This window comes from Rhinopithecus bieti, unplaced genomic scaffold, assembly GCF_001698545.2.
Source record: "Rhinopithecus bieti isolate Rb0 unplaced genomic scaffold, ASM169854v2 scaffold_51732, whole genome shotgun sequence".
In the NCBI taxonomy this organism is placed as follows: Eukaryota; Metazoa; Chordata; class Mammalia; order Primates; family Cercopithecidae; genus Rhinopithecus; species Rhinopithecus bieti.
In genome coordinates this window covers 1,114,038-1,128,104 of record NW_016821090.1, presented here as the reverse complement: position 1 = coordinate 1,128,104, position 14,067 = coordinate 1,114,038, and the positions used below count along the sequence as shown (strand labels likewise).

Below are 14,067 nucleotides of genomic sequence, written 5' to 3'. Positions count from 1 at the left end.
TTTTTTTTTGAGGCAGAGTCTCACCCTGTCACCAGGTAAGAGTGCAGTGGCGCAATCTCACTCACTGCAACCTCCACCTCCCAGGTTCAAGCAATTCTCCTGCCTCAGCCTCCCGAGTAGCTGGGATTACAGTCGCATGCCACCACGCCCGGCTACTTTTTGTATTTTTAGTAGAGACAGGGTTTTGTCATGTTGACCAGGCTGTTTTGAACTTCTGACCTCGGGTGATCCGCCCACCTCGGCCTCCAAAAGTGCTGGGATTACAGGCATGAGCCACTGTGCCCGGCCCAAGTCTCAGTAAATTTAAGAAAACTGAAATTATATCAAGTGCTCTCTCAGACCACAGTGGAATAAAATTGGAAATCAACCCCAACAGGAATCCACAAAACCATGCAAACACATGGAAATTAAATAACCTGCTCCTGAATGATCACTGGGTCAACAGGGAAATCAAGATGGAAATTAAAAAATTATTTGAACTGAATGATAATAGTGACACAACCATCAAAACCTCTGGGATACAGCAATGGTGGTGCTAAGAGGAAAGCTCATAGGATTAAATGCCTACATCAAAAGTCTGAAAGAGCACACACAGACAATCTAAGGTCACACCTCATGGACCTGGAGAAACAAGACCAATCCAAACCCAAACCCAGCAGAAGAAAAGAAATAATGAAGATCAGAGCAGAACTAAATGAAATTGAAACAAACAACAACAACAACAAAATACAAAACATAACTGAAACAAAATGCTGGTTCTTTGAAAAGATAAAAAAAAAGACTGTTAGTGAGATTAACCAAAACAGAAGAGAGAAGATCCAAATAAGCTACATTGGAAACAAAACAGGAGATATTACAACTGATTCTAGAGAAATATAAAAGATTATTCAAGGCTTCTATGAACACCTTGATGCATATAAACCAGAAAACCTAGAAGAGATGGATAAATTCCTGGAAATATGCACCTTTTCTAGATTAAACCAGGAAGATATAGAATCTCCAAGCAGACCAATAACAGGCAGTGAGTTTGAAATGGTAATAAAGAAAATTTCCAACACAAAAAAGTCCAGGACCAGATGGATTCACAGCTGAATTCTATCAGATATTCAAGTAAGAATTGGTACCAATCTATTGACACTATTCCAAAAGATAGAGAAAGAGGGATTCCTCCCTTAATCATTCTATGAAGCCAGTATCACCTTAATACCAAAAGCCAGGGAAGGACATCATAAAAAAAGAAAACTACAGACCAATATCCCTAATGAACACAGATCCAGAAATCCTCAATAAAATACTCGTGAACCAAATCCAATAGCATATCAAAAAGATAATTCACCATGATCAAGTGGGTTTCATACCAGGGATGCTGGGATGGTTTAACATATGTAAGTCAATAAATGTGACACACCACATAAATAGAATCAAAACGAAATCATATGATCCTCTCAATAGATGATCATCTCAATAGATGCAGGAAAAGCATTTGACAGAATTCAACACTGCTTTACGATTAAAACCCTCAGCAAAATCTGTATAGAAGGGATATACCTTAAGGAAATAAAAGCCATTTATGACAAACTCACAGTCAACATTATATTGAATGGGGAAAAGGTGAAAGCATTCCCCTGAGAACTAGGACAAGATAACAATGCCCACTTTCACCACTATTCAACATAGTACTGGAAGTCCTAGACAGAGCAGTCAGACAAGAGAAATACACTATAGAAAACAGTGTAGAGGTTCTTCAAAGAACTAAAAGTAGGTCCACTGTTGATCCAGCAATCCCAATAATAGGTATCTACCCAGAGGAAAAGAAGTCATTATATGAAAAGATACTTGCACACGCATGCATACAGCAGTACAATTTGCAGTTGCGAAAATATGGAACCAGCCCAAATGCCCATCAATCAATGAGTGCATAAAGAAAATGTGGCATATTTATATACACCATAGAATATTACTCAGCCGTAAAATAAAATGAAATAGTGGCATTCACAGCAGCCACTGTGCAGCATAGGTCAGCCAACACAGGAGGGGAGCCAAATGTAAAAGAGAAACACATGATATTTAGTTCAGACCTATTTCTAGTGTTGCTATATGAGTTTCAAAAATAAATACCTAAAAAAGGAAATCTAGTGGAAAAAAATTAGTATCTCCAAATCTAATTCTAACAACTCCCCAAAGCTATGTTAATGAAGCTGATGGAGGAGAAGATCCCATGGCTCAAGAGTTATCAATCTTCTTTGAATTTTGCACCCAATATGTCCTTCAAACCTCCTTTCATCAATCACACCCCTCTGCAGGCATTCATTTTCTATTTTCAAAAAATCCTTATAGTTGAAAAACAATGTAATTGAGTTTTAGGGTTCCTTTAAAGAACTATATGACTAATTAGCAAATAATCTCAATAAAAGAATGCCTGCTATGCACCAGGCATTGTGCAAAGTGTCTTGCACATGGTGTTCTTAATCCTCACAAAACTCCCACTAGGTAGATACTGTCATTACCCCCTGAAGGAAACCAAAGCACTGACAATTGGATAGCTTGCCCAAAGTTTCAGAGCCAGTTATGTGGCAAAGCCAGACTGTGAACTCAGAGCATGGGCTTTTAACCAGGTTGATCAACAACCTAACATTGCTGGGAATTTCACAAAGAAATCCAATGCAGGTTCTCCTCAATCAACGTTATTCTGTCTGGCAGAGTGGGCCTGAGATCCATCTTTTTATTTATTTTTTATTTTTATTTTTTTTGCAACCAAATCATGCTCTGTNTTTTTTTTTTTTTTTTTGAGATGTAGTCTCATTCTATCATCCAGGCTGGAGTGCAATGGCATGATCTGGGCTCACTGCAGCCTCTGCCCCCCCAGGTTCTAGCAACTGTCCTGTCTCAGCCTCCCAAGTAGCTGGGATTTACAGGCATGTGTCACCACGCCTGGTTAAGTTTTGTATTTTTAGTAGAGACAGGGTTTCCTCATGTTGGCCAGGCTGGTCTCAAACTCCTGACCTCAGGTAATCCACCCGCCTCAGCCTCCCAAAGTGCTGGGATTACAGGCGTGAGCCACCACTACTGGCCTATCTTTTTAATAAAAGTTATAATTTCTCCACCCCCTCAGACATTATAACAGACCCATGTCTCTCTCGTGTTCAATAAACCACATCCCTACTTGTCTATAGCAAATAGGCTCTTACTGAACAAAAGCCAATTAGAAAATTGCCTTTGATTTTCAATGACTTACCCTAAATTATGGAGCATCACTACATTTTAGATAAAAATAAAAAATATTTTGGGGTAGAGAGTGAACTATGTTCTCATTCTCTCTCTCTCACTCCAGGTATCATTTTCTCAGCTTTATTTTTTTGGGGTTTCAATAGCCAGTGAAATAATTTTACAACCACAAATTTTAATAACAGGAAAAGGAAAAGAATTTCACGCCAAAACATTTAAAAGCTTTTTGTACTGTGACAAAAATACTGAGATCCCACCAAGGCCAGCAACTCCCCCACTCCTTTCTTATTTATGAGATGCTCTGGATACAGATTTATTTTCTTTTCTTGTTCCATGTTATTTTTTTCCACCTGTCTTGAAATGGAAGCTCCAGGAGCTTTGATAAATGGCTTGAAATTTTCCCTTGTTTTACTGCAAAGCCTGTGTACCTCTGGTACATTCTTCTGAAATGCCATTTGTTAGTTCCTATTGAAATGCTGCTCTGTGAATCACAGCAGACAGCTCTCAGCCCCTAGAGAAAAGGGAGATGGCTGCTTCCCTTTCCAAAACACCCGAGTTTTTTACTTTGGGAAAGTAGTACCAACCAGCTGAAGATATTATGAGTTATTTTGTAGTGAGCACCCAAGGTGCCGTTTGGGTATCTAGTCTGAGTATCTAGTTCCTGGAAATCAGTTTCTTTTCTGTTGCCTGCCTGTCAGTTTTTCAGCCGAATGATTTCAATCACACATCCAAGGGAAGGTATAAGCTCTAAGACAGAAAATCTCTAAACCTATTCTGTGCCCACACACCATGGCCATTGGAGAGCTAGAGTAAACCTTAAATATAATCTAGGCTGGTCCTCTTATTTTATAGACAAAAAAACTGAGCTCCTGGTGGAGAGTAGCAGTGCTTTAACTTGAGCAGGCATCTAAATTTCTTGGAGGACTTGTTAAAGCACTGATTGCTGGCCCCACCCCGAGTCTGATCCAGTAGGCATGGGGTAAGGCCCAAGAACTGCATCTTTAATAAATCGCCAGGTAATACAGCTGTTGCTAGTTGAGGACTCTTTGAGACCCACTGGTAGAGAGGATGGTTCATCTCAAATGACACAGGTAATATCAGGAGATCTAGAATCCAGATCCACCATTCCTCAAATCCCCATGCAGCTTCTATATTATACCATGCTTTAATCCACTGGTTCCCAGGGGCACATGCATTTTAAATATACTTGCTGTTCCTTGTCTCTGTGCTCAGGACTCTCGTCAATAAAACAAACCCCCTTATTCAGAAACAGGAATTATAATTTAGAAGCTTCTCACTCCAATGGCTCAACTTTCTCACTAAAATAATATGTATTAGCACCTCCACAGGGAAGTAGCAAACTGTCATCAGTCAATATTTCTACTCTTGAATACTTCCTGGCTTGCAAAACAGTACTGGTACTAGCCTGAATGATTTTTAAATGATACGTGTTTTTCAATTACCAGTGCCATGCTATTCCTTTATTAGTGTGGATAATAAAGAGATGATGATGATAATGCTTGCCAGATGGCATATCATGGGGAAAGCCTTTGAGGACTTAGGAGTTAATATTTGTGTTATATGAGTGCCTACATTTGCTGAACAAATATAGCATTAAAAGCAACCTTTAAAACAAGTCACATTGAGTGAATATTCATTTAATCTATGAAAAGCTCTATTTGAGGCTATTTCTTGAGCTGGTGGTTCAAGGTCACGTTCTCTAAGGGGAAGAGAGGTCATCTAGGACCTCTGTCAAATGATACATGCCTCCCTCTCCTCACCTCTTCACCCAGGAGAAATGAGTATGTGGGTGTTTCAATAAGCTCCTGAGAACAGCAGTTCTCTGTCTTAGATGCACCTGAAAATCCCCGGGGTAGCTTTAAAAAAAATTGCTGGTGTCCAGGTTCTAGTCCAAATCAGCTCAATGAGAAGCTCTGTGGTTGGGAGCCAGATGGTTGGATTTTTAAAGCTCCCCAGAACATTGATTCCAGTGTCCTTCCAAGGTTGAGAACCACTTTCCAAATCATTCTCAAGAACATCAGAATCTCCTAGAGGGCCTGTGACACCCTAGGTTGCTGGGCCCCACCTCCAGAGCTTCTGATTCAGTAGGTCTGGAGTGGAGCCAAGAATTTGCATTCATACTAGTTCCTAGGTGCTGCCGATGGCTTCTGGACCATACTATAAGAACCACTGCTCCAAAGCCACATTAACCAAATGCAAGCGCATGTTAGGGAGCTATTCATAGCAGCCCATGGAGCTGGTGCCCTTGACTTCCCCTGTACCAGGTGTTGGATTGGGCAGTGACTCTTAGTGAAATGACTGCTTTAGATGGGACATACATTCTCTGAGTTGACATGGGCCCCACCACTCTCTCGTCACCTGGTTGCTTACACATTTGTATAATGAGGTTGTTGAAGGCCTCTGACTTTGTAACCCCCAACATGGACCAGTGTCCCAAAGATCCTTACAAGTAGCCTCTAGGAATCTTCAGATTCTGCTGTTGATCCCTCTCCATATGTAATAGGAATCTATTAATAAGAATCAATAGATTGGATGAAAACAGGGAAGACAGTCTATCAACACTGACCTAAGAGGGAGACATGGTGAATACCCTGAGAGCAGAAAAATAACTGCGACAAGGTGTTGGCACTGATACTGATGGGCTTCACACCCGGCACTCCAAATGCAAAATTCCAATTATCTTCCTGACCACCCATCAAAACAAGTGACGAGGTGCCTGTTATGATTCTCATCCTATGGATGAGGTCAGAACTTGCAACTTGGGAAAGACAATGGGGTTCAAAAGGTCTTTGGTGACTAGGAATACGGGGTCCATTAGCAAGAGGAAATTTAATCAGAGAAATATAAAGTCCCTTAGAAAAGATTTTTAGAAATTCAAGCACATGTGTACAGATTAAGGGAAATCTGGCTCATGAATAATTCATGAGATCCCAGCTCCTCATCATTTCTTTAAGGTGAGGCACAAAGTTGCCTCCTGAAAGAAACACCTAGGAAGATGCTAGGGATCTAGGCCAATAGATTCTAAGCCCCCTGGATTCCCCAGTGTACCTCCCTCTCTGATGTACATCCTCTTCTCTTTGCCTGGCCTCCTTAACACTTCCGCTCATCTCTCTCATTCCGTTCACCCACTTGCTACCTCCTGGCCCCAACCTTGGCTCTGCTTCTCTGGGCTGGGCAACTCCACAACTGTACCCCTGGTGTGATACCCCAGGTTCAACGAAGCTCTAAGACCACCTCCAAGTGTCACTAAGGGAATCTCCTCCCTGAAAATGTTCTGAAACCAAGCAGAGTCCATGACTGTTCAAATTATCAACTAAGAACTGAAGTTGGCAGCAAGTCCAAGAGGAGTCAAGTTCATGTGGCAACCAGAAGGCTCTGCCGTGTTGGGTTTTATTAATAGGAGCACAACAAGAACATAAAAGTTTCCACTGGACTGGGCCCTGCCCAGTCACATCTGGACATGATGCACAATCTGGGGGTCACAACGTAACCCAGTTCCTGACACATAAGAAATTGTGCACACGAGTGGCCGGAAAGAAGCAGAAATGTCAGAACAGAGAAGCATGTCAGAAAAGTTGGAAAAGAAAAAAAAAACTAGTTAGTTAGCCCAGGGAAAATTAGAAAGGTGTGTGAGGTATGGTGATTAACTGAGATGGAAGTTGTAGGTTGGACTAACACTGTCTTCAGGCATCTGAAAGGGTACTGACAGTATTCTGTGCCACTACACAAACAGGAATAGCAGAAAAGATTTTGTCCTGAGCAATACTGTGGTCAGGGTGGGATGTGCAGCAGGGACACTGTCTAGGGAAGGGAAAGGCAAATAACCACTAGATGGCTTGCAACCCTGAGCTCCTTCTTCTCATCACACAATTTTGGATGTCCACTACTATGCAAGGCACTGTGCAAGACAGAAATTATACATTTCATCCAAAGATGAGTTTAAAACAAAAATAGTACCTGCCTTCGAGGAACTTCTATTTCAGAAGTGAGTTATTAAAAGCCTTAATAATACAGCAAGACACACACACTCATAAATTATGCAGGCACAAACAATGAAAGATCATACACCAAAGATTCTGGATTTAAGGCAAACTTTCCTAGTTAAAAAATAATACTCTTTTACATTTACTCTTAGAAAAGGCCATGTACTGCCAGGTATGTAAATTCATGAAAATCTAAATTGACTCTCACGTCATTATTTTGAAGAAGCAGAACTGAGACTTCCTGAATGAAAGAAAACACTGGAGCATATTTTATTTGGTATGTTGATTCAACAGTCAATACAAAGAATTACCATAAAAACTCAATTAAAAGATGCTTTGGGGATAAATTTCCTTTAAAAATTAAGCTGGTTATGATTTTTTAAAAAGTCTTTATGAATAATGAAATAGCGCTGTCAAGGTTTATAAAGATATCTGCAACTTTTCTACTCAGCTGAGCACACGGGGAATTTGGAACAATCCAGATATCATGGCTCATTCTAGCAATAGTGCCCTATTCTTTCTTTCCTTACCTCCCAGCTCCTCCTTGTATCACTCCTTTTAGGAACCCCTTTCTCCCACCTCTTGTCACTTTAAAACAAGGGATAAATACATGTCATGTACAGTGGGCATCTCTGTCTCCCCTTTTCATTCATCCCCAGGGAGAGCACAGGCTATGATGTCCAACAAAGAACACAGCACATGTGCAAACAGCACTCCTGGGCCTTGATAATCCGTCATGAAGCCCATTCTCCTTGAGCCCAGCACAGCTCTCCAGGCAGCCTCTGGTGAGGAACCACCACCAGCATGGGAGGGGAAACCTCTCTGCCATGGTGAAGCAAGGAGCTGATCAAGCTGCAGCTGCTACAAATGGACTCCCAGGAAGTCAAAGAGATGCAGAGATTTCTCCAGAGCCTAGAACTGTCTGGCCCTAGCATAGGGCTGCAGCACAGTTAGTAACTGCAAAAGCAGGGGAGGGATAAAAATCTTTCTCCCTGAAGATGTTCTTCAGTGCTTTATTTACAATAGCAGAAGGATGTAGATGGTGACGATGGTGGTAACAACAGCTGTGACCGTGGGGGTAGGAGCTAACACATACATAGCAGTCACTAATGCCAAGTACTGCTCTAAGCCAGGGGTTAGCCAACTACAGCCCAGGGGCCAAATGGTTTTTGTACAGTTGAGAGTCTAAAATATTTTTTCTTTTATGTTTTTAAATAGCTCTTTTTAATCAAAAGACAAAAAAATCTGCGATATGAAAATGACATGAAATTCTAATTTCAGCATCCACAACAAAAGTCATATTGGAACTCAGTCATACTTATTGATTTGCATATTGTCTGTGGCTGCTTTCACACCAGGGAGCTGAGACATCTAGAAGCTGTGACAGAGCCTTGCATATGGCTCACAAAACTTAAAATATTTACTACCTGGCCCTTTATAGGAAACATTTGCAGACTCTTATTCTAAGTGTTTGATCCTCCCAGCGACCCATGAATTAATCAGAAAATCAGTCTTTGTCCAGAGTTAAAAACTCCTTAATCAAAAGTTCAATATCTTAACAAAGAAATGCTAATATTTTGCTCCCTGAACAACACAGTGGCCCCTTTGTAAATGTTTAATGTTTTGCTCCCCTCGATAAATACTGTAATGATTTTATAGACTCCCAAATGTTTCACTCAACAAATTCTCTGTCCTGCAAATGTTATGTTGAAAGGAATGTTTTCAGGAACCTTAGCTCATGGCTAGAAGGTTCCCATTCCCCTGCCAGCTAGTGTCACAGTGACTCAATGCCCAACCTCTGTGTCTTAGGGCCCCTTCTCCTCTTTTGTTTAAAGGCAAACCTCAAATAGGGCCTTTGGTATATATTCAGACATAAAAGACAACATCTAATTTTGACATGCTAGGGATCTGAGCCATGGCTGGTAACACAGCTTACATCCCTTCAATGTACTTCTTATAAATGGCAACATCTGGAGACTTTGGTTTCTTTTCTGCAACAGGTTATGCATAATTCTTCTTTTTTTTTTTTTTTTCTTTAACAGGCTACATACAACTCTTACACCAATTTTAAAGTTTAACAGACAGAGACAAAGAGAGATTAAGCATCTTGCGCACATTCACACAATCAGCGTGTTGATATTTGAACCAAACCATCCAGAGTCCATGTACTTTACTACACTAAAAGGAAAATTTGTTAACTACATGATGGACAATCGACTTTAGGGAACACTATGCAACATTTATGTGCAGAGAGTATTTACTTAGGATGAATGAAAAGGGTTGGGATATAAAATGCAGCCAGTTGTATTTTGTATACAATCTCTATAGTAGCATATAGTCCTGGTCAATGTATATTTTATATAGAATATTTTCTATATATTCTTATTATATAAAGTATACATGGATCAGCAGTATCATAATTACGTATTTTTTGAATGCATTAAAATCTGGAAGGAAATTTGCCAAAGTCGCAGTAATAATGATTTGCACTGGTGGGAAGATGGGTATTTTTTTTTTATCTGTCCATATCTTTCTAACTTTTTCTAATAAAGATGTATTGATTTTCACTTATATTTGACTAGGGGTGTGTCCACTCTTCTCTAACAAGGAAATAAATTCATTTTGCAGGAGAACATGAGAAACAGTTTGGCTTCTCATCCTGGACCCTGCTCAAGTACTCACTGAAGCACCTCCCTGCAGGTCAGCACCCAGCTGTGGAAGAGGAATTCACGCTGGGCAAAAAGGCTCCTGCCCACCTGCCCAAGTCAGTCCTCTGCGGTCAGGGCAAGCGGCCTGCATTCTGCCCACAGCATTTCAAACAGCGTGGGGAAACTCGAGTGTGGATACAAGAGGCCAGGAAGAGGATCTGTCTGATTTGAATCCTCAGAGTCAGGGGCAATCTCAGGGCCTGAGGTCTCTCAGGCTTGGGCCTCTCCAGGGTGTTTGCCTAATTTTCCTTTCCTGCCAGGGAATCGCCCTCTGGGCTTTAAAGGATCCCCATCCTTTATTGTGATCCTGGAAGCCTGCACCTCCTGGAGCCTGACTATTCACACCACACTTCACATTTCGTCAGGGGCATTCTAGGAGACGGCTTCAGCACAGGTGAATCAATTCATCATCAACTGGGCAATTAGGCTGGCCCCAGGTGGTCCCCTGTAAACCTTGAGAACTGGGTAATAGAATCCCCATGGGGCCTCCTAGCTCCCAAGCCTTCCCACCTGTAAATATTCAAGGAAAACATATTGGGTTGAACCACTGAAGTGACAATATCTGGCCATTTTGAACTACAAAAATGTAATGTTAATCATATGATTCAACCTAATAGCTAAACAGATGTAATTGGCCCCCATGATCCTGAAAGTTTCTGAAAGGAGATGGTTTTCTGGAGAACATATTGGAAATAATTCCAGCAGGAGTCAACCGGAGCTGAGGATGAAAAGACAAGAGAGATGGACGTAATTCTGGTTTAAAAATCAGTGTTGAAATTAAAATTTTAAATTAACTTTTTTCAAATGCATCGTGTGACACCCCACGATAAAGCCAGCAAATACCAAGGAGAAATTTTCCACTCTCTTTCTCTATTAAGGGTCAGAAGCAGCAAATATACGGTGACTTCTGCTTTAGTTTTATTTTAGCCCATGGAAATCTGCCCACCTGCCAACAGAGCAACTGTGCCTTTCCCAGCCCTGAGAACAAGCTTTTGAGAATGAGGATTTGAGTCCATCGCCAACCAGAGAAGTAATAACCTTGAGGGAGGAGGAGAGTATTGGAAATGTTAGGTAAATAGCATGTGAATGCCACATTGCCCCTAACCTTAGCAAACAGATTAGACGGAGTCAAAAACTACTATGTTAAAAAACAAAAAATAAAGCTTTGGTGTCCTTGTGAACCTCATACAGTCATGGTTCCTGGTACAGTCTGACGTGACCTTGGATATCAGAGGAAGCTGTGCCTGAAATCTGGATGGCAGCAGGTGGCCATCCTCCTGCAAACCCACAGAAGAGGTAGGGAAGGCCTGGCACATGAACGCTGCCCTGAGCTGCCAGGGCTGTGTGGGAGTGGTCTTCATTTGAAGTTGGGTGCAGAGAAAGTGACTTTGTCTGAGAAGACCTGGGTGAGAAGTTTGGATCTCCCAGGTATGTTCTGGCACCTTGAGCAAGGCTCTCTCTTTGTAAAAACATTTTGCTGTTTGGGCTTTTTTTTTTTTTTTTTTTTTTTTTTTTTTTTTTTGATGGTTTTCAAATCTCAACAGTAACAGCCACTTAGTACATAGAATGTACCAAGTGTGATCCCGTTTGTGTACAGAAATGATCAAATATACCTATGTGTGCATGTGTGCGGAGGAGTGTGTGCGTGCATGTGCACATGTATACACATGATCATAAAAGCATTTAGAAATGTCGGGAAGCATACACTGAGATGGTTAACACACAGCACTGGAAAGAAGGGAGGCTGCAAACAAGACAGGGAGCATCATTTAGTGAAGTTAAGGAGAAAAGGCTATGGTTCAAAAAAGAAGAAAATGAAAGGAACAGAATTTTGTGATACAAACTTCTATGTAAATATATTAGAAAGCACCAGATTGTTCATCTACTTAGATGTGAGCATGTCCATGATGAATTGAGAAATAAAAAAGCAAGTTTTTGTATAATGTGTATAAGCTGGTTGTGTTGGGGCAAAACCCAAACGAATGGTAGTTCTCTGCATATGTCTCCAAGCAGTATCTGCCGGAGTGGACACCTATAAGGGACACATGTGGGGAAGGATCTACCAGGCTCCTCAGAGAAGTAGTGAGGGGCAGGAAAAGCTGGAATCAATTTCTGAAAGTCTATTTTTTGATAGTAATTATACTAACCTCAACCTCCCCCAACAAGTGGACACTTCAGGAATTATACTTCACAGAAAAATGACTTGAAGAATAGACATGTGGGTTACTTCCAAGATGGCCAAATAGGAACAGCTCCGGTCTACAGCTCCCAGTGATACTGATGCAGAATACAGGTGATTTCTACATTTCCAACTGAGGTACCTGGTTCATCTCATTGGGACTGATTGGACAGTGGGTGCAACCTATGGAGGGCAAGCCAAAGCAGGGTGGGGCATCACCTCATCCAGGAAGCACAAGGGGTCCAGGGATTTCCCTTTCCTAGCCAAGGGAAGCTGTGAGTGACCCTACCTGGAGGAACGGTACACTCCTGTCAAAATACTGGGCTTTTCCTATGGTCTTCGTAATCGGCAGACCAGGAGATTCCCTCCCGTGCCTGGCTCGGTGGGTCCCACACCCACAAAGCCTTGGGCTGCTAGCGCAGTAGTCTGAGATCAACCTGGGTTGCTGGAGGTTGGCAGGGGGATGGGCATCTGCCACTGCTGAGGCTTGAGTAGGTGGTTCTATGCTCACAGTGTAAACAAAGCTGCAGGGAAGCTCAAACTGGGCAGAGCCCACCGCAGTTCAGCAAGGCCTACTGCCTCTCTAGATTCCACTTCTAGGGGCAGGGTGTATTTGAACAAAAGGCAGCAGACAGCTTCTGCAGACTTAAACGTCTCTGCCAGACAGCTCTGAAGAGAGCAGTGGTTCTCCTAGCACAGCGTTCAAGATCCAATAACGAACAGACTGCCTCCTCAAGTGGGTCCCTGACCCCGAGTAGCCTGACTGGGAGATGCCTCCCAGTAGGGGCCGACTGACACCTTATACAGCCAGCTGCCCCTCTGAGACAAAGCTTCCAGAGGAAGGATCAGGCAGCAACATTTACCATTCTGCAATATTTGCTGTTCTATAGCCTCAGTTGGTGATACGCAGGCAAACAGGGCCTGGAGTGGACCTCCAGCAACCTCCAACAGACCTGACTATTAGAAGGAAAACTAACAAACAGAAAGGACATCCACACCAAAACCCCATCTGTATGTCACCATCATCAAAGACCAAAGGTAGATAAAACCACAAAGATGGAGAGAAACCAGAGCAGAAAAGCTGAAAATTCTAAAAATCAGAGTGCCTTTTCTCCTCCAAAGGAACACAGCTCCTCAACAGCAATGGAACAAAGCTGGACAGAGAATGACTTTGACAAGTTGGGAGAAGAAGGCCAGTTATTCGGCAATAACAAACTTCTCTGAGCTAAAGGAGGATGTTTGAACCCATTGCAAAGAAGCTAAAAACCTTGAAAAAAGATTAGACAAATGGCTAACTAGAATAAACAGCATAGAGAAGACCTTAAATGACCTGATGGAGCTGAAAACCATGGCACAAGAACTACGTGACACATGCACAAGCTTCAGTAGCTGATTCAATCAAGTGGAAGAAGAAATGAATGAAATGAAGCAAGAAGAGAAGTTTAAAGAAAAAAGAGTAAAAAGAAATGAACAAAGCCTCCAAGAAATATGGGACTATGTGAAAAAACCAAATCTTTGTCTGATTGGTGTACCTGAAAGTGACAGGGAGAATGGAACCAAGCTGGAAAACACTCTTCAGGATATTATCCAGGAGAACTTCCCCAACCCAGCAAGGCAGGCCAACATTCAAATTCAGGAAATACAGAGAACGCCACAAAGATACTCCTCCAGAAGAGCAACTCCAAGACACATAATTGTCAGATTCACCAAAGTTGAAATGAAGGAAAAAATGTTAAGGGCAGCCAGAGAGAAAGGTCAGGTTACCCACAAAGGGAAGACCATCAGACTAACAGCGGATCTCTTGGCAGAAACAACTACAAGCCAGAAGAGAGTGGGGGCCAATATTCAACATTCCTAAAGAAAAGAATTTTCAACCCAAAATTTCATATCCAGCCAAACTAAGTTTCATAAGCAAAGGAGAAATAAAATCCTTTACAAAGAAGCAAATGCT

The 14,067-nt window shown here is 41.7% G+C and overlaps 1 protein-coding gene across 1 annotated transcript in view; it reads right to left on the bottom strand.

Moving 5' to 3' along the window:
* The window catches only part of ELMO1 (engulfment and cell motility 1), a 588,614-nt gene that overhangs the window by 279,015 nt on the left and 295,532 nt on the right, over positions 1–14,067 (bottom strand). The window contains 2 exon segments of the mRNA XM_017860159.1: positions 861–893; positions 2,629–2,689. Of these exon segments, the coding sequence (XP_017715648.1) occupies positions 861–893; positions 2,629–2,689 (94 nt within the window).